General features: G+C 28.5%; 3 protein-coding genes across 3 annotated transcripts; 1 reads left to right on the forward strand and 2 right to left on the reverse strand.

Moving 5' to 3' along the window:
• Window positions 1-631: 631 nt before the first annotated feature.
• On the forward strand, window positions 632-4,224 carry LOC109798691 (uncharacterized protein C24B11.05). Its single transcript, XM_020359046.3, has 9 exons — window positions 632-787; window positions 1,202-1,283; window positions 1,380-1,445; window positions 1,719-1,816; window positions 1,940-1,977; window positions 2,074-2,164; window positions 2,261-2,548; window positions 3,600-3,665; window positions 3,888-4,224. The coding sequence occupies exons 2-9, from the start codon at window positions 1,223-1,225 to the stop codon at window positions 4,035-4,037; spliced, it is 858 nt and encodes a 285-aa protein (XP_020214635.1). The 5' UTR covers window positions 632-787; window positions 1,202-1,222; the 3' UTR covers window positions 4,038-4,224.
• Window positions 4,225-5,391: 1,167 nt separating this feature from the next.
• Window positions 5,392-8,717, reverse strand: LOC109799199 (ubiquitin fusion degradation protein 1 B). Its single transcript, XM_020359738.3, has 10 exons — window positions 8,550-8,717; window positions 8,293-8,345; window positions 7,456-7,521; window positions 7,115-7,139; window positions 6,973-7,005; window positions 6,772-6,893; window positions 6,544-6,674; window positions 6,214-6,437; window positions 5,766-5,992; window positions 5,392-5,671 (listed from the first exon to the last, which is right to left on the reverse strand). The coding sequence occupies exons 2-10, from the start codon at window positions 8,338-8,340 to the stop codon at window positions 5,579-5,581; spliced, it is 969 nt and encodes a 322-aa protein (XP_020215327.1). The 5' UTR covers window positions 8,341-8,345; window positions 8,550-8,717; the 3' UTR covers window positions 5,392-5,578.
• A 4,315-nt stretch (window positions 8,718-13,032) lies between these two features.
• LOC109798373 (scarecrow-like protein 30) lies at window positions 13,033-15,846 on the reverse strand. The gene has a single exon (XM_020358608.3). It carries the CDS (start codon window positions 15,399-15,401, stop codon window positions 13,368-13,370), a length of 2,034 nt encoding a protein of 677 aa, XP_020214197.1. The 5' UTR covers window positions 15,402-15,846; the 3' UTR covers window positions 13,033-13,367.
• Between the last annotated feature and the right edge of the window lie 5,321 nt (window positions 15,847-21,167).

Consider the following 21,167-nt stretch of genomic DNA (forward strand, 5'->3'; position numbering starts at 1 on the left):
TTATCTCAAGGTCTCCCAACCCGTGAGAGAAGAGAAAGAAGAAGAAAGTTTCACGAAATCTCTGCATCGACATCCCAGAAATGATTTTAACCCTCCAAGCTTAAATCTTCGCTTAAGAATTTGAGATGAAGAAAAGGAAAGTTTCAAATCCTCGAAGTTTCTTTCACTACTCTCTCTAACTTTTCTAAAAATATGAACTAGTAAAACACATTTATAAAGAAAGAGCTTAAATATTTTTTTCTTACAAGTCTAACTTGATATCTATTTAAAAACATTCCTAACAACAATACTTAGAAGGAATTTCACCAAACTCTGGAGCTTCTCAACACAAAACAATAATTAAAGATTAAACACAACAATATAATTAAAAATAACTACAATATTCTACTTACAATATTACAATAATTGTTCATATTTAATATATAAGATTTAATTATAAATATAAAGATAAAATAAATAATACATTATCCTTATAAAATGAATGTTGTTGAATTTTTTAAGACATTAAATAAACAATTATTTTATTAATATTTTCATTTTCATAAAATGTTGAAAAAATTAAACAAATTGAACGTGTCAATTGGTGAAAAGATCTGATAAGTCAGAAAGGGATGGCTTGAAAAAACATAGTTTTTGATGATTCTGTTTCCAGATCTTCAACGCACTTAAAAATCATGCGAACGCGATTCTTTATTTTCTAAACGTTCTTCTCTATTTAAACTCTTTTTCTCTTCTCTTTTACTTCTCTCTACTTCCTGCGCTCTGCATCTTCCTCTCTCAACTACCAGTAATTTCTCATTCTCTCTCTTTTCTCATTCTGCTTCGCTTTTACTTTAACGTTACCAAACTGTGCTCGACCCCCCTCTTATTCTTCGCTATAAAAATGAAACCTTTTCGTTTTCAACAATTGCCCTTTGTTTCTGCATTTTTTTTTTGCTACGGTTCTCTACTGTGTTAATTTTTTGATTTGTATGTTCATTTATTGTTATTTTTGTAACCTGCACTCTTGGTATCTGCGGTTTTTCATTTTTTCCGGACATGGACTGGAAGATCAAATTTTGATTTTTTTTTCCCTTCTTTGGGAGTACTAAAATGAAATTTTCAGACGACAATGTGCAGTTTCATTTCACGCTTCTGTTTTGGGTTTTTTTGTTTTTTGTTTTTTCTCTCACTAAGTGTGCTTGTGACTACTTGTAATCAGGCCAACGATATTCAAGTGAAAATGGAAGACGGTCATAAGTTTCAGGAAGTTTCAAAGCCAAAATATGATTGTCTTTTATTTGGTAATCCTTTACAATCAATGCTGAATTTGTTATCTCACAATTGCTTTATTTTCCTGCCTAGGTTATGAATGTATAACCTGTTTTCCATAATTTCAGATCTTGATGACACCCTTTATCCTTTGAGTTCTGGAGTGTCGGCACAAATATCACAAAATATTGAAGGTAATCAATTTTCCAGACTTCTATTATTGGAACATAAAAAAAAAAAAAAATTTGACAAAGTATATGATACCATAGTCAATTATCTCTACGTCTCACTTTCTTTCGATCCTTTTTTAATACACGTCTCAAAATTATACCCCAAAATTTAAGGGGATGACAAAATGTTGTCCCATTTTGATGTCAATAAAACATTTTTCTTTACCACTTATGGTATTGAAGCTAAGGTTATTATTTTATTTTATTTTTTTAATAAAAACTGGGTTGATTGCACAGAGTATATGATTCAGAAGCTTGGGATGGAGGCTGCCAAAGTTGCCCAATTAAACTGTCCATTATACAGGATTTATGGGACAACGATGGCTGGTCTAAAGGTATGTTTAATTAACCTTTAAATAATTGAATATATTACGAACATTTTATATTTTTTTTAATGCAAAACCGATGTTTAACAAGAACTAGTCATTTTTTCTCTTGTGACCTTGTCCTCTCATCAGGCAATTGGTTATGACTTTAAATATGATGACTTTCATAGGTAATTGTCTCAACATGTTTTATTAGTCCACTTTTCCATTCATTTCAATCAACTTTAAAGCTTAAACCATGTGAAATGTGCATCTGTGTTGAACAGTTTTGTTCATGGGAGATTGCCATATAATAATCTGCTGAAACCAGACCCTGTTCTCAGGGGCATTTTGCAAAGCCTGCCTGTTAGGAAACTTGTAAGTTTCTAAGTTATTTTTTCAATTGTGAAAATAGTACTTAAGGAGAAGCCTCTCTTCGGTATAATTATATCTGTTCTTGGTTCCCCTTTTCAGATATTTACAAATGCAGACACAAACCATGCAGTTAGAGCGCTTAAAAGCCTTGGTCTGGAGGACTGCTTTGAAAGAATTATAAGCTTTGACACTCTGAATCCCTCCAACAACACCAATCCTCCTTGTGAGAAAGATGGCAGTGAATACGCTGGAATTTTTGACTTTTGTGAGCACATTCAGAGGCCTGAATCTGATATGATTCTTCCAAAGACCCCTGTGGTCTGCAAACCCTTTGAGGATGCATTTGAAAATGCTTTCAAGTTAGCAGATATTGATCCTCAAAGAACAGTAAGAACGTGGATTCTTCCCTCGTACATTGTAGCTGTTTTCTTTCGTCTCAAATTTGAGTCCACACCTTTAAAAATTACTAAAAATTTTAAAAAACACAAATATATGTTTGGGTAACTTATTTTTTAAAAACAAAAATTTAAAATTATTATCAATTTATATGTTCTTTAAACTGAAAATAGAAATAGGTATAGTAGGTTGTTCCTACTCTTGTTTTTAATTCCGGAAACAAAGGAAACATCCGGAGTAAACATATTTCCAAAATAAATTTAACGAGTTTTTTATCCCTTCTCATGTCTAAAATTGTTTTCAAATTAATGCTTAACATTCTTTTTTCTTCTTATTATGGGGAAAGAGGCACTTCTAAATATTTATAAAAGTAAAATAAACAAAAAAAAATATAATTGTGTGAGCGGTTATTTAGAATTGGTTAATCATAGTTACTAAAAGTATTTATTTTTTTCTTAAAAATTAAGAATATAATCGTAAATGAAAAACGATTACCAGAAGAAGTATTCCTTTTATCTATTAGTAAGTATATAGAAGTATATAGTTTTCAAATATAATAATGTGAGCAGTTATTTAAAGTTGGTTAATAACGATTATTAAAAGTATTTATTTTTTTCTTAAAAATTAAGGATATAATTGTCCACAATCGTTATGACAAAAAAAAGTTACAGAAAGAAGTATTCTCTTTATCTATTAGTATAAGTTAGTACAGATTATCTATTAGTATAGATATATATTTTGTTCTGAACAACAGTTCTTACTTCAATATAAAATAAACTTTTGAAATTAAAATCCAGAACACATTCAAATTGATCCTATTATATTTACACCATGCCTTATTCATTAATTATCAAAGGGGTATCATCTCTTGCAAAAAGAAAAGGGATTAGAGAAACTTCGTCATTGTTCTTATCTTTTGCATTTTCACTGTGTTGCTCTTCGGCCTAAAGTGATCATTTCCTTTCTTAATCTCTAGACATTTTTTTTGGGACAAATGACATTATTTATTCATTCCTATTTTTATTGCTTCTGCTCTTTTCAGTTGTTCTTTGATGACAGCGTCCGCAACTTAGTGACAGCCAAACGCTTGGGCCTCCACACAGTCGTGGTAAGTAATGAAACGAATCATAGGAGCATATTTTATGTTGCTGCATTTGGACGCTCACTTAGAATTAAAACATTTATTCTTGCATTAGGACAAAAATCTTTTTAAAGTTTGACCGTGAGGCCTTTTTTCCCCGTCTATTTTCTTAGCATATAATGTAATCCTTTCAAATAACATAATTTGATATAAATTTAAATGTCTAATCCAAATGGCACGTGCATGCAGGTGGGTACATCTGTTCGTTCGATGGGAGTGGATCATGCATTAGAGAGTATTCATAATATGAGGGAGGCATTTCCAGAGCTTTGGGATTCTGACGAGAAGCATGAAATTGTTCAGTACAAGGTTGGAATTGAAACACCAGTAAAAGCTTAGAGGTCCCCCCTCCCTCCAATTGGTGGTGTCTTATACTGTATTGGCAGCTCTCTGATCTGATTATTATAATATATGGTCATTTAAACTCTAATTTCTGTATATTATATGTAACCCTTGTTGGTCATGTGCCACACCTTATGATTCTGTTTCTTGCTCATCTTTAGTTTGATGGATTAGTTTCATTTCATGTGATCCTGTCACCCCGTCTGCTAATTTTCACCCATTACAGTATAAGCATAAAAATTAATGTGATTCATGCGATAATACATACACACATGATCATATTAGTTCTTTCAATGTAACCATGTATAATAGCTTGAAAGCCTTGTGAGTTGTGAGGTAGCACAATTGCGTTTCTCTGATGAAGTTGAGTAAATATTATATTATTTATTTACAAGTATACATTTATTGATTTTAAGTCACATAGGTCTATTTGATCTATTTGATAGAGAAAGAAAAATAAGTACAAAATAGAATGAAAAAAGTTGTTTAATTTAGAAAAAATAAAGCGAGAATTAATTTTTTAAGGAATTTAGTTTGAAAATTGATAAATAAATAAATATTATTATCATTATTATTATTATTATTATTATCATTTTCATTATTATTATTATTATTATTATTATTCTATCAATATCTATACCTTTATAATCTATCTTCTATACCTATTATAAAGAAAATATTGAGTTATGTAGTCACTTTTGGTTTTTACTATCTCTCGAATGTAAGAAAAATTATATTCTCTTTGAATAATTATATACAATCTTCTAATATCTTGTTTACATAACAACTATTAAAGACATGAAATATTTCAACCTTTATAATATATATAAAGAAAATATTTTTTTAGTAATTACTTTATTCTCCACATTTAACAAATCATTATATCTTTTTACTAAAAAAATTAAAATTTTTATTTAATTAAAAAACTTTTTGAATCAACATATTTTTATTATTTATTTTTATTTTTTAAATACTTCAATTCCACTAGTCATAATTATTATAATTCTCATTATTATTAATCATTATCATACCAAATGAAGGGCGTGTGAATTTCGTCGCACTTCCAATTTTGCAAGCAATTTTTATGAGAGTCTCAAATTTAAAAACACTAATTTACTCTCGTCACTCGGCAAACAAGTAGCTATTTCTTTCTCTCCATTTGTGTTCTACTTTATTTCATTTGGCTTATAGACATATATTGATAGTGGAAAGTTTTTAAGTTATTAATTTAAAAATTAATTTTGATATATTTCCCCAATAATTTTTATAAAATTTACAAACTTATAAATCCGTACATGGAAGCTTACGATTAATGATATATATAATAGAGTTTTGTACTCTGATGATGATAATCAAGTAAATAACTCATAAATCCGTACATGGAAGCTTACGATTAATGATATATATTATATATAATAGAGTTTGAAACAGGCAAAGTGAATCAAAAAATAGTTCATAAATATGAATATGAATGATTGACATCTCGACGATGCTCTAGTTGACTAAACCAAGCTACCTATAACGTAGCCTAAGGAAGATCAATCTTTTAATGAATACTTCTTTCCCGTGAAAGCTTCAAATTTTGGCTTTTCTTCAGAAGATGACTCTTGAGGTGTGCTTTCCAGAGAAGCCTAATAAGAGAAAATTTGGTAAATCATGTCAATGAACCATAGGTTGAGGGCAAGTGTCTGCTGCTCCACAAAGATTACTACAAATAAGACTCACCTTTGGGGGTGTCTGAATTTTTGGTGCATTTGTCCCAAACACAAGCTTTCCGGAAGTTCGAGATGGTTTAGAATTGGAATTCTTGGTTTCATTTTCAGTCGGTTGCTGCTTTAGCATTGAAAAGGGGGATTCTTCAGCTGATTGTGTTGAGGGTTTGCCATCCAAACGTCTTGCAGAACCAGTGAATGGAATGATCCCTGCAGTCTTTGTTTCTGAATTATCTTGAACTGAAACAAAGAATAGAGTCACAATCTTCTTGATGAATTTTACACTTGAAAAAACAGAAGTGCTTTACAAAGAAAAGAGAAATGCTAGTGACACCGACACTACCAAATGTCTTATTAAGTGAGATACAATGTGATTTTCAACAAATTTTAATTAATAACAATGAAAGTGTAAGAAAGTAAGTTCTAGAGAAAATGTCACTAGTATCCCTCATAATCACAACCTTCATTAGGTCCATTGTCAGGCAAAGGAGGTGACAACTCTTTCTCGGGTTCTTTATAATCAAGAGGTTGAGCAAAATCAACTTCACAGTCCGTTTCAATTATGCTGATTGCAGGAGAGGGTTTGGTTTCAACTATATCAATGTAATACTTCTTGTTGTTATAAGCGATCATTATAGTGTCACCAGTTGTTAAACACGAGTAGCTCCTCAGTGAATACTCTAAGCTGTAAAAATGACCAAGGCTGAGTGAGAAATTAAGAAAATGTTAATTGGCACACCAACTATGAGATTTGTTAAAGATTCATGCAACTATATGTGACACATTCATACATGGATTTTGGATCGGAGAGATCCAAAAAGTCCTTGGTGTGAGGCTGCAGCTTCACATATGTTCCACTTGGAAGGCTGGTGCTTCTCAGAGACACATAGTTTCCCACTTCTAGGCGCATATTTTCCATCATCTGACAATAATCAGCAAATAACAAAAGTTTAAACAAAACTGATTAAGCTGATAAAGAAATAAATATGAACAAAGAAGGAAAGAAAATCAGTATATACCCATTCTGGCATATATATGTTCCCCTCATCAGCGGTGAATTCTTGGACTCCACAGTTGGTAACTCTTTCAGCAGAAGGATTTGTCAGTTCAAATAACACAGGATACTCCATGTCCAAAGATACTGGAAATTTTTACACGAATAACCAACTAATTTAGTCAGAGAGAAGATGAATCAAATTTACAGACAAACATAGACTTACCAAGACTATGTAGGGCTGAAGGGGGCATGATAACTGAGGCAAAAAGAGTTCGCATTAGCAGGTTTATGTCAGCATGAAAAGCTATCAAAATTTCGTAGATATTATATAGCAAAGATAAAATATGAGTTGTAGGAATACATACTTTTACCACCATTCTCCAAATTTGACTGCAAAATATCAAAAGTCGGTATCAGTTTTGATGTTTGGATCAACACGGGTATACAATAATACAATAAATAAATAAAAAATAAAAAAGTGTGATTTCCTAATTTTGTCATTTGTGTACATGAAAAATGCTAAAAATCAAAAGTATGATCTATGGACTAATATAATGAAAAATTTGTGTGGTAAAATGGCAGAGATGTGGAGCCATTTATCCTTGATCAATGGATCCTTATAACAAGTATTAAGCACCAAAGGATAAGTTTCTCTCATATTTTAAATTATGATCAGAAAACCTTGGGTTTAAGAAAGAAGTCATACCTTTTCGATGAAGGAGACAGGGTAGCATCTGTAAACTTCTTCAAACATGTCATCCTCTTCCCAATCCTTAAAAAATGAAAAAAAAAAAAAAAAAAGAGTTAACTCAACCCCAATCATATTATCAAAAGCAATTATACCAAATTTCATCAAAACAGCAAGGAATTAATTTTCTAAGAAATATAATGGTAATCAATGAGTCAGACACATTGATAAAAACTCAAGTCACCGCCTCATCCAAGTTCTACATATGTTTTCACTCGATGCAAATTAATGCCAGCGTTTTTTATTTTGAAAAAAAAATTTGTTGTGTTGGTAACCTTTTTTTATCTCATGTATTTTTTTATTAAAAACAATTTTATTTGAATTAATTACAAGTTACAACTATTAAAAATAACAAAACTCTCTATCCAAGGATCGAATATAAATGCATGTTAGATCAAATTCGACACATGATTAGACTAGCACAACTTCAAATTAATTGATAAATAGTTTTGTGTGCTAATTTATGCAAATGCTTATTGTGATCCATATTTGCATTAACAAGAAATTTAAAAAGGAGTAGACTTTTTGATGAACACAACACATAACACATTTTTTAAATATAAAAGATAAAATGTTATTTGTTTTAACTCCCGCTTGAATTTTAAAATTTATCTCCAGAAGTTGTCTCCGTGAATTAAAAGAAAAGGATGTTTAAAAATTAATTTGGACACCGATTCATATAGTTTTTTTTTATATACCAACAAATATTCACTAATTTATTCCCTTTACAAACCATAACTCCTCAATGCAGGATGAATAGTCTGAATCTGAAAAAAATAAATTAAAAAAAAATACCATATTGAATGAGTCTGAGAAATCTTCCGCGAACTGATGTGGCAACATGTTCTCTGTATAACAAAAGAACAAATAAGCAAAAACCCTAATGATTTAAAGCACAAATGCTAGCTGTAACAATGATTTTAATCCAAAGCCAAGAACCATATGAAAAATTATCCTGTAAAAAGCTTGTTCATTAACAAAGATAAAAGCATGAAATTTGACAAAGAAAAAGCAAGAAAAGGTTGTAGAGGATTGTGTAACATAACATCAACCTTTTTAATGGATGTTCAACGACAGAAAGAAAACAAAAAGTAATTCAACAACAGAAAGCAGAAAACAAAAAGTATCGCAAATTTGAAGTCCAAAGCTACAGTGAGATTGAGAGCAACAGTTTAAGGTTGGACTTTAAATACTAGCTAGCCTGATATAAGTTTTTATTAAAGATTAGATTAGATTAGATTTATGACAGATAACAATATTCTAATTAGTTATCTCTTATTTTGGAGAAAGATCTAATTAGTTATCTATTACTGTTATTTGTTATCTATCATATATTTCATCCAATCTATCTATTATTCCATGCCAGGCTGTTCTCATCGTCCAATTAATGGTATGTAATATTTAAAAGAAATAAACTCTTATGTATTAAATTTTTTATCTAATTTAATTTTATATTTATTTATAATTAAATTTTAATATTTTCAAAATAAATATCAATAGATAAAAATAAAATTGTGTCACAATGTAAATTATTTTTCTTAAATTTAAAATATAATTTATATATTTAAAATAATTATTTTTATAAAGTTAAATAATATATATATATATATATATATATATATATATATATATATATATATATATATATGTGTGTGTGTGTGTGTATGAATCCATTGAAACTAGTTGTGAGTATAAATAGTTATATAAAATCTTATACTTTTAATAATTTTTATATAATGTAGATTTAACTGATACAACCATTAAATAATGTGATATTATACTAAAGATTGTGTACGTTAAATTTTACATAAGCTAAACTTTTTTATATATGTTATCCAAAAATAGCTAGATATGTACATATATTTTAAATATTATATTATATCTTGAAATAAAATAATATAATGACCTACTAAATAATTTTGAAATCATACGACATTTGGTAAACATGATTTTAAGTATAAAACCGGTTAAATTTGTATTATACAAAAAATTATTAAAGGTATAAGATTTAATCTAAGTATTTCGACTTATACCTTGACAAATCCCGACTCTCTATATATATACATACATGCTTATTATATATAATTAAAATTTATAACAAATTATATAAAAATAAATGTTATGTTTGAATATATAAATTATATTTAAATTTTACATGATAAATAAACAAATTATATTTTAAATTTATGATAAATAATTTATATTGTAACAAAAAATATTTTTATTTATTGATAATTTATTTTAAAATATTAATATTTAATTTATAAATAATTATGATAATTAAAAATTAAATTAAATAAAAAATTTAAAGAATCTGCACAAATTCTCTTGTTGAAAAAAATTTTCTTATCCAAAATAATAATTCATATTTAATATACTGAAATATTCAAATATAATACTTATTATAAATTTTAGTTATATTATAATAAACATGTAAACTGCACTACTAAAATACTGTTTATAATTATATCACACTGCACCATTTAAGAGGATTTTTTTAATAGTTTTCAAAATGTGTAAAATAATTGCTTATATTTTTTTTCCAGTTTCTTAATAATAATATTATATATAAATAAAATAAAAAATTAACTCCTATATATTAAATACAAATCTTTATTTTGTACAACAATGTTTTTAGGAATTTTCTTCAATGAAAGGATTATTAGAATTTTTTTTAATGGGAGAGTTTTTAGGAAAATTTTTTAAACTTTTTATTTAATTTTATTTTTATTTATCATAATTATTTATGAATTAATTTCTTAATATTTTTTAAAATAAATTATAAATAAAAAAATAATATTTTACTGTATATAAATTATTAATCATTAATAAAAATATAATTTATGTACCTTAAATATCTAATTATACAAGTTTTATATATGATTTATATATTCAAACATAATATTTATTTATATATACTTTTTTTAAATAAATTTTAGTTATATATTATAAATATTTAGTCTGTGCAATGTACAAACTTAAATATTAACTATTTTTTTTAATTTCTAAACAAGTTGACTTGTCCGTTGGTAATAAAATATTTGAAGTAAATTAAAATATGAAAGGTAATATTTATTTGAAAATATGTATTTTTTATTATTATCAAATTTTAAGTTAAGATTAATCGTTAGCAAATCAACCCCTTCTATTCTGTAAGAGAGTATTTTTTAGAGATATTTTTAATAAGAATGTTTTTAAAAATTTCTTTAACTTTTTATCTATTTATTATATTTATTTTTGAAATTTGACTCATCTAAATTGGAATGTGGACTTTAGATAAAATACACGTACTCATAATTATTAATTATAAAATTAACAATTAAGACTTGTGATAAAATTAAATTTTTATAAAATAAAATATAAAATTAATTATAATATCAACTACTAATTTTTTAATCAATAATTATTATCACATTTTATTTTTTAAAATGTAATTTTCTAACTTCAAAAACTTTAGATGGAATACTTATGTTGACTCTATCAAATATAAGTAGGGTCTTATTAAATTAAATAGCAATTTCAGTTTTATTACATACATTAGTTCTAAGTCGGTAATTAACTATAATAAATAAATATATAAAGAATTATACTAAACTCTTATATGTCTACATACAAAATTGTTATTGCAATTAAAGTCGTGTTTGTTTGTTTTATATATATAAACTAAATATTTTATAATTGTAAAAGAAAAAAAAGATTATATACTTTAGTTGTTATTGTCATTGCTTCTTTAACACAATTTCTTATGAGTTAATCACCTATATATTATCAGTGTAAGGATTTTTATACTGACAACCAATTATATCTCTTAATTGTGTCATATCACTATAAACATATTTACTTTTAACAGTGACATGACACAATTAAGAGATATAATTGATTGTCAATATAAAAAAACTTTATACTAACAGTATATAAGTGATTAACTCATTTCTTATTATATATAATATGGTAAGTAAAATATTGTTCCTGTCACATGCTTCACTAACACAATTTCTTATTACATGTAATATGATAAGTAAAATAAAATTAATAATTATGCATATGCATGAATTACTACAAGTTTTATACATTAGACAATGAGAATTGTTTTTATTTATATACTTTATTTTAAAATAGGATTTCCAAAACATTCTTCTCACTTTGAAAAATATTCATATCGAATATAAAATTTGCAGAATTAAAAAAAAAATTACAAATGATTTAAAAATAATATAATAGTAATTGATATGATAAACTCAATAATAATAATTAAAATAAGTTTTAGTATTGTTTTAAAATATAAATATTTAATATTATAAATTAATTTATAAAGTGAGAATTATTTTATATTTAAATGTTTTTTTTTGTTCGCATCTGCTGGCTGATAATGGTAAGAGACTTATTAATTTATTTTATTTTTTCTCTCCAATAATATTCACTATTGAGGAGTGAGGACCATCAATTTGAGAAAGGACAATGAAGAAAATGTAAAGTAACAAATGCAAGAGTTCGTCCACTTCACAATCAATGAATAAATAAAAGACCACAAATGTTACAGATAAAAAACCGCAGAGAAAAATAGTCTTTTTTCCTCAATTATAGAATCTTCTAGATTTCTATACTTTTGGGTGGAAGCATGATAGAATTAAATGACGTATTTTATTGAAATTGTTAGAACTTAGAAGGCGATAGGCATTAGGCATGCCATTGTCAGTTTTCGGATGTAGATTTCACGTCTGAAATTCTCTTATCTCCACACACAACCGGAAGAGCTGTGTCTAGATAGATAATCATATCTAACTAATGATTAACACAAAGAAAATTTAATTTATTCCAATATTTACAATAATAAAAAAAAGAAATAGAAAGAAAAGATAGAGAATGCAAAATTAAATAAGTAATATAAATATATAATATAAAAAAAATAAAGATTGTGAAGAAAAGAAAAAAAACAACGTTTTTCTTAAATGAATTAGAAAACCAATAACCATAAGTCTATGATAATTGATTATCATGTGCACATATATTGCATTTGTGGGGGGAGTCAAACTGAAGTCATGCGTCATGCTACAAAACAAAGTTAAGGGATAGAAAGAGATTTTGTCGGTCGCTAAATTTTAATTTTTAGTCAATATTGAAATTATTGAATAACAAGTAACGAGTACTTTCGGGGTACTAATTAAGGAAAACATTATTAATGCACATTTTCATAATTTCTCTTATAATTTTGCTGTCATTTTTAATATGAAAAAATTCATCTAATCCCTTTTAATAATATAATTATTATTGCATTAATCCGTAAAATTTATAGATTTCCATCATATTAATCTATAATAGTTTATAAAGTAATTAATATTACAACTTTTGTAACTATTAAACTAATATATGACTAGAGTGATATTTTCACAATTTTAAAAATTAATATATCCGAGGTCAAAATTCCCAGAAAGAAATTTGATGATTCGCTCCAAATTCTAGTAGTAGTAAAGCCGTTTTGAAACGCAACAAATTGTTAGAGAATTTACATAAACAAGATTAAATAGATAACAGCAGTGGGCAATAATGAAGATATTTAATAAGTGCCAAACTCATCCTACATTCCTAGGATGCTCAAAGCATCTCACTGCAGATTGCAGAGCAATTAGCACATTGATGTAAATACTATTATATATTCTTCTCCAATAGGAGATTGCAGAGGAGATTGTGTCTTCTGACCTAGTTCACAAGTGCACAGATGAGGAGTGTATTTACACATTATTCAAATTGAAATAAAATATGAACATGATTCATTTGTATTCAAGAATAAATACACCCTTAATCTTGCACCTTACACCTAAAACAATTTTCCTAGGCAATGAGTAGGTTAGGACTTAGGAGTCAGTCATTGCTCAAGCTGGAACCCAAGAAGTAGTAGCAAAAAGAATACGTCCTTTCCATCCCTGCAAAACCCACTTGCCATCTTCATCAACTACAAAATCTTTATGATATTCCTTCTTCACCATTTCCTTCACTCTATTCACAAGATCTGGTGCCAATGGAAGTTGCTTGAACCCTGCTCTCTGGTTCCTAACCTGCCACTGCTTGTAGGTCTCTGGCCTTTCAAACCTCTCTGCTCCCTCACATGCTATCACATTGATCGCATCCCTTCCAAACAACCCTTTTTCAAACATAAGTCTTGATGGATCTTCACGTGGCACATTAGCTTCAAACATATCAAACAATGCTGAGAAGTGGAAGAGTGCTTCCCTGAACCTTGTCAGGAAAAATGGTGCATTGTATGTGCCATTGACAACCCCATGCATGAAGATGTTTGGATTGATCCGCCTGATCAACCTTAGTAAAGCATCTCTTGGACAGTTTGCTGTCACAGTTTCATCAGACAGGTTCTTCAATCTGTACAAACAGTTTACCACAGTCACTTCACTCCTATCAATTTTGAGGTCCTCAAGTCTTATGGTTTCCCATTTCTGTGCAAGGCAATTGTACTCAAATGGCACTCCAAACCTCTGGCAGTACTTCTCCAGGCGCCGCCCCGTCTCCTCAACCCTCTCTGCCGGCCTAAATCCCGGCTGAGGAAGATCAATTCCTGTTATTCGAAGCTTTGGCGGCCCACCTTCCCTCTCCGAAAGCCGATGGATGAGGCAAGGCCACTGGAAGCCATAGCTAATTCCAAAGTCAATAATGTGAAGACTGCTTTCATTTTGTGCTAGCTTCAAAATAGTGCGGTTAGCCAGGAAATTCGACATCCTATGAAATGGCGATGCTGTGATATACACTCTGTAAGCTTTCAACATATCAGCAGCAGATGCTGACTGAAAGAGAATGAATTTTGGTGTCCCAGCAGCTAACCGTGTCTCAAGGCCGTCAGCAAAGTAATGAGCCAACCGCTGAAGTCCATCGCCAAATGGTGAAGAGTTCTGCCTAATCTGCTTGAGAATTTCATTTGCAGTCCTTTGGTCATAGCTAGCCACAGCCTGTGCACATTGAGTTAGCAAAGTCCACAAGTCCACTGTTGTACTTGCTCTTGTCCCCTTGTTGGAACCTTTCTTCGAACGCGTTGTCTTCGCACCCGAGTCAGCAATCTGTGCTGACGATGGTTCACGGTCAGCATAAAAAATGGCCGGACTCTTGCCATCCTTGCAAAGCAGCACCTCATCAAACAGGCTAGATGGCTCTGAATCATCAGAGGAGACAGCTGAAAGCTTGGTGCTTCTCTCTTCTTCTTCATGTGAGATATCATTCATCAGATGGCTTCTCTTCTCCCTTGATCCTCTAGCTGTCATAGAACCATGCATCACACCCTCTTCAAACACGCGAGGCATGTTCCGAGATTGGATCGTATTCCAGGCTCCATTTGATAAATGGACCACTGCTTGTGTCTCTCTAAACGGATCAATCAGAGATCTTTGTAGGAAAGAAGCCTCAAAGTCACCAGAACCATTAAACCAATCAGAGTCACATGAATTATCAGTGGTATAACTGCTATAACTCTCAGAACTAGTGGTTCCACTTCCAGCAAAATTATCATCTGGGTCAGGGTTATCATCACGGAATTCATGGGGTGATGAAGGGTGGCTTTGAACCAGTGCATCATAGAAGGATTTTTCAGCAGCCTGGAGCCTCAAACAATCTTGCAACATGCAAGGTTTGCGCTCTAAATCATCCTCTTCCTCCATGAGGATATCGCTTATGTATCTGAGAATTGGATTGGAATGTTTAGTACTCTCAGCATGTTCTCCATTTGAGCTTGTCCCAGAAGCAGGACCAGAATCAGTGGCAGATTCTGAAGGGGAACATGAATCATCGAACTTGAACCCACTTTCAGGATTCTGATTCGAGAATACCGAAACAGGACCATTTTCAAATAGAAATCCATTCACGGAACCAGGAAAATTTTCCAAAAGGGAATCCGTGGAAATCATGTTGCTTGTAACACAGTAAAATTGTACTTTCTACAGAGATCTAGTTTGTGAGGTGCTTTGCTATTACTAACTAAAGCTATTGCAGACAAAAATCTTTGACTCGGCTGAACCTTTTACAACTCAAAAGACATAACAGGAACAGATCAAGTAATTGAAGTAATGATATGTTGAACAAAGTGACAAGCACAAAGAGGAAATTTCAGAAATCTAAACAAGGTTGACCCCTAGTCCTAGTGCTAGAATTTTTGGATAACATTCACTCATTGAAGTTTGTAAGAACAAGGGAACAAGAATGAATGGTGAATGAGAGAGAAAAACAAAGACAGGGCAATGAATGAGTTTTGTGGCAGTTACCTGGGAGAGTTTGAGAATGCAACTAAAGAGTGAGTAGTAACCGGCAGAAACTTGGTGAATGAGGATTATCCCTTTGTTATAATAATGTAATTTATGAAACAAACCTTTTTTTAATTTTATTTTTTTTGTCATGCTGAAGTTTCTAGGAAGGTACATGTTATGTTAAAGGCCAAACACTCACGAGCAATCACATTATGTCACAGCCGCCATATTTCACTACTTTCTTGTAATTATTATGGATTTAACAAAAAATTACTTTACTAAATTCTTCAATATGATAAAATTAAATAAAAAGAATGTAAACAAAAATTATGTCCGGATGAAAGTGGATAAGCACGTCATGAGAATAATAATTAATAAAAAAAATTCTTTGTTCACACTGTACAAATTACTTTTCCTACCGCTGTAGTTTGTTTTTATCATTACGGTTTGTTTTGTTTATGGAAGAAAGAAGCAGCATAAATAAATGAAAGGAAAGAAAATAGAAAATTGGATTGTTTTTTTTAAGTGATTTAGTAGAAATATGAGTGAAATGAAAAAGAAAATTTAAGTTTTTTTTTTTTCTTCTCCTTGCTTGTTTACAAAATTTAATATCTATGCATATTATAAATAAATAATGACATAAATATTCATAATAAAAAATATTTATAAAGTAAGAGCATTTTGAATATTTTTATCTCTCAGTACTATTTTTTCCTCTATAAATCTATCCATCCACTTTTGGAGACATTATGAAAATTGTGGACCTCATATATTTTATGATTCTTCCTTCTTCTTTTTTTATTGCAACCAAAGGTTGGAAGAAAGTTGGATTTTCTATCCACCAATCTTTCGTTTATCCAAAATCCCGTGTCCAAACTGATCATAGCATTTCTCCTCACTGAGTTTTCTTGCATGAGTATCGTGTAATAGGTTATCTTTAAATTCTATGCCTAATTTTGTTTTATTTCATTAAGAAATAAATAAACATAATATTTATTTTGTACATTTAACAAGTTAAAAGTTAAAATACTGATAAACATAAAAATTTAAATATAGGTGTTTTATCGACCATTTAGTTCAGTTTTCGAGAAGCAAAAAATTAAAATTAATGTATTGTTCAATTTGATCTAGATATATTTTGTGTGTACATGTATGTGAGTGCGTGAGAGATGGGAGAGGGGCATGTCAACAATAATTTTTGGTCATACATACAATTCAACACAAATAGAAAATATAAATTAGTTCCTACATATATGACTAAAAACTCAATTTTTTTTATAAGATTACATAAATCTCTTTATAGCAAAATCATCAAATGGTCTAAACCTGCAAATCCAGCCAGTCCAAATAGCATGCAAACTAACATACAACATATATGCGCAATAAAATAATACCAAATTAACTCAAAACAACACATGCAACCATCAAAATTTAGAATCATCCAAGTCATTTAAGAACATCATTCAAGAACACTTTTAAAAACATTTTCAATTTCTTAATTTTTATTAATTCAATCATACAATGAAGAATTCAAGAAGTATAACAACAAGCATTCATTCACAACAATTCATCGCACAAACTCCCCTAATCTCTAGTTAATCAATTGAATTGAGAAGAGATGAGGAAGAAGGAGAAGACTTCTACACAACTTCAACTCTGGGATTCCTACTCTGAGGAGCTTGAATCTCCAAATAGTCACCTTAGATCAGTTGTAGAGAAAGTTGAGGGAAAGATTTCAATAGAAAAAGAGGGAGAGAAATTACTTCAGGCTTTAGAGAACTTCTTTTTTAATTTTTCTTAAAATATGAACATATATGTCATTTCTTAAGTTAAACAAACTTAACTTAGTCTAAGGGGGGTGTATTGGATTAGGATTTTAAAGGACTTTTTTAGTAAAAAAAAATCTTGCGGATTTTAAAAGACTTTGCAGGATTTTCATGACTTTTAAGATTTTGCAGGATTCTACAAGATTTAAAATCAGGATTTTAATGGATTCTACAAGACTTTTAAATCAGGATTTTAATGGATTCTATGGGATTTTGTGGAGTTTTGACATTTGATAAGATTTAAAAAAAATTCATACATTCAAATTTAAAAAGAGTCAAAGATAAAAATAATTAAAAAAACAATAATATCTAGATAAATAATAATAATAATTCTCCATAATATTCTATCATCTTTTTATAGCATCCACTATCAATTGTAACAATTCATCGGAATCCTCCTTGGTTTAAGCTTCATAGTTTTCTTTCTCTTTTCCTTTTTCTTTATTATTTCCATGTGAATCTCCATTTGAATTATTAAAATAATATATGTTGAAAACTAGTTATATAAATAATTATGGATAAAAGACAAAATCAATAAAATTATATTATTATTTTTAGAAGCACACCAATTATATAATATCGAATATATCTTGGCTATCCAAATAGATCAAATATCTCAATCATTATAAAAAAATGTAAAAACGAAAATATAGAGACAAAAGATAATTTTTATATAAAAAAAATCAGTATATTCGATACTGAGAAAATATTTAGATATACAATCTTTTTATATAAACGGAAGTATTTAGATATAGAGAATATATATATATATATATATATATATATATATTATTTTAGTTATATATTATATGATAATTTTTAACGATATTTATAAATGTAAATTATTCTAACAAATATTTTAATAATATTTTATTTTTCAAAAAATAAGCTGATGAAGGCATAAATCCTAAACCCTAAAAAATTAGATACTGCAATGTTTTATGTTAATTTTTTTTTAAATATAAAAAAATATTAATTTCACAATATAAAAATAAAAAGAAAAATTCAGTAAAAAAATAAAATAATTATTGAGTGATAAAAGGAGGGATAAAAGTAACAAATTCAAGGGAACGAGAGAGTTCGCAGTTTTTATGCTAAGAGGGTTCTTCCCCAACTAAGATCTATTTTCATCTCATTCTACTCACAGAAACCCTAACAAATTCATCTTATATATATATTTAGAGATAGATATCAATTTCATCTTTCACCTTTTTCTTTTCTTGACGTGTGTTATAAAAAAATTACCACTTAAAAGTTAAAATTTCAAGTATTTTTTTTGTTATATAAAGGAACAAATTCAACTACATAGAATAAAATAAAGCAAGTCAATTAAACAGAACGAACAGAAAAATAGAGCAAGTCAATGACACTATCATTTACATATCAGAGTTTCACAAAATAGGAGAATGGGATGAGAACAATACTACAATATTATATATGAGCAATGAATAATAGTATAGTATTATTAGTAGAGAAAAAATGGAGAAGATAGGAGCATAGAAAAAAAAAGATGAAAAACTCACTTGAAAATTATTGAAACACTTGAAAAATCACTTCAAATAATCCTTCAAATAATCCTTCAAAATCCGTTGGGTTTGGATGTGATTGTTTTATGAATCTGGTATTTATAGATAACACTAGAAAGTCCTTCAAAATCTCTCTCACATAACAATCCTTTAAATTCCTTATATTTTTGAATACCAATGGATTGTTTTTAAGTTGTAAAAAATCTCAAATGAATACCAGTGGATTTTAATGGACTCTTTAAAAAATCTTGAAAATCCAGATTGAATACCACTGGATTATTTTTAAGTGACATAAAATCCTGATTGAATACCAATGGACTTTTTTACTCAAAAAAAGTCTTTTAAAATCCTACGAAATCTTAAACCAATACACCCCCCTAAGATTACCTCAAAGAAAATTTAATTCTTTGGGACCCCTTGAGCCCTAGAATTCTAAAACAAAGATTATAACAATAGTTCAATAATTTAATCATATATCACATATAATTAAATAAAAAACCTAAAACATACAATATTATAATATCTATTTACTTTAAGAATAATTTTCAGTAAAATTACTTTACTTAATAACTAAAAACTTATATTAAATTTTAATAATTAAACTATTGAATTTAAATTATTAAAGAGTAGATCAAGTGTACAAACAAAATTTTACAAAATTTAAAATTATTTGATACTTCATTATATAAATTTTAAATTAATAATTATTTATAAAATTATATTATAAATTAATTTAAATTTATATAATAAAATATCAAATAACTTTCAAATTTTATTAAAGTTGTAGACTTAATATATTAATTAAAATTTTTTAGTTTAATAATTAAATTATTAAAATTTAATATAAAATATAAATTATTGATGATGAATTATAAATTATATTAGTGTCATTTAAAGTAGCAGAAAAAATTAATCAATAGAAAGTGATAAGTGTACAAGTAATATATATATATTATTTTTATTTTTCAACCACATACATATATGGTGTACGAGGTGGGTAGAATTATTATGATTGGTAATCTCTTTTTAATTTTAAATATAACTACATATTCAACATTTAAAAGTAGAATTAATACTTAAATTAAAATAATTTTTTATCAATTGATCTACGTACGAAGTATTTGATTTATTAAGTTAGTAGATAAAATTTGTTATTTTATCTTAATGATTTAATAACATAAAAGAAAAGATGTATAAAACAATGGTGGAAGATTGAATACAACGTAGAAGAATATGGATCGTAATTTTATTGTGGCATTGCAATTAAAAGAAAGTGGGTGTAACTCGTGCATAGCCATGGTCCATGGGGTAGTTAATGGTCCCAAATCCAAGAAATAGTCAACGAAGGCTCGGTAGTCAAAAGCGCACACATGTTGAAAGGATATCCTTGACCACCAAGTTATTGACTAAAGTGTTTTATTAAATACCTCTTTCCAATGTGAATGCTTTTTATTGTAATAAGTGATCAGATATTCCTGTCCCATGGTTCATTGCCATAGTTGACTTGGCATCAACATCTCAAATCTCAACCAAAAATAATATAGGATAATTCAAAAGGATCTTTTACCTTTTTCTGAAATAATTTTTAGATACAAGTTATTGAATATATGGCTTCGCATTAGAAAATTTTCCCACTTGAAACTTCGACAACATTCTTTAAGTTTTAAATTGTGCTTGGTATTATTATTGGATTCATCCAGATACATTCCCCTAATCCAAGTTTATGCAGTGACTTTTTCTTTTGTTTATTCTCCAAGTTATGGTTCTTTTTGTGAGTGAGGTTGTCTTGTCTTTAAAAACACAATTCAATGGTCAATTAAATTAAAAAAAATGGTGAAGTAAACAAGAAATGAATCAGATGGCAGATTTGATTCTGTCGAACTAATTAAAGAAGCAGAAAAAAAAATCCACATTCTAGTTCTAGTTAAAAAGGATAAACTAATTAATATATGAGGACAGTTCCTCCAGTATGGCAGCATTAATTCACATTTGAAAATAAAAAGTTTGTAAATTCTTTACAAATCCGACACAATCTATTTGGGGAGTTGCTCTTAAGGATTTTGATCTTGACATCCGTA

This window comes from Cajanus cajan, chromosome 8 (assembly GCF_000230855.2).
Source record: "Cajanus cajan strain Asha chromosome 8, NIPB_CcT2T_4, whole genome shotgun sequence".
NCBI lineage: Eukaryota > Viridiplantae > Streptophyta > Magnoliopsida > Fabales > Fabaceae > Cajanus > Cajanus cajan.

Coding starts and splice junctions, on each gene's coding strand:
- LOC109799199 (XM_020359738.3), bottom strand. CDS start 8,340: ATGTTGCCACATCAGTTCGCGGAAGATTTCTCAGACTCATTCAATATG. Junction 7,140..7,455: donor CTGTCTCCTTCATCGAAAAG/GTATGACTTCTT, acceptor GATATTTTGCAG/TCAAATTTGGAGAATGGTGG. Junction 7,006..7,114: donor TTTGGAGAATGGTGGTAAAA/GTATGTATTCCT, acceptor TTTTTGCCTCAG/TTATCATGCCCCCTTCAGCC.
- LOC109798373 (XM_020358608.3), bottom strand. CDS start 15,401: ATGATTTCCACGGATTCCCTTTTGGAAAATTTTCCTGGTTCCGTGAAT.
- LOC109798691 (XM_020359046.3), top strand. CDS start 1,223: ATGGAAGACGGTCATAAGTTTCAGGAAGTTTCAAAGCCAAAATATGAT. Junction 1,446..1,718: donor AATATCACAAAATATTGAAG/GTAATCAATTTT, acceptor TTGATTGCACAG/AGTATATGATTCAGAAGCTT. Junction 1,817..1,939: donor CAACGATGGCTGGTCTAAAG/GTATGTTTAATT, acceptor TCCTCTCATCAG/GCAATTGGTTATGACTTTAA.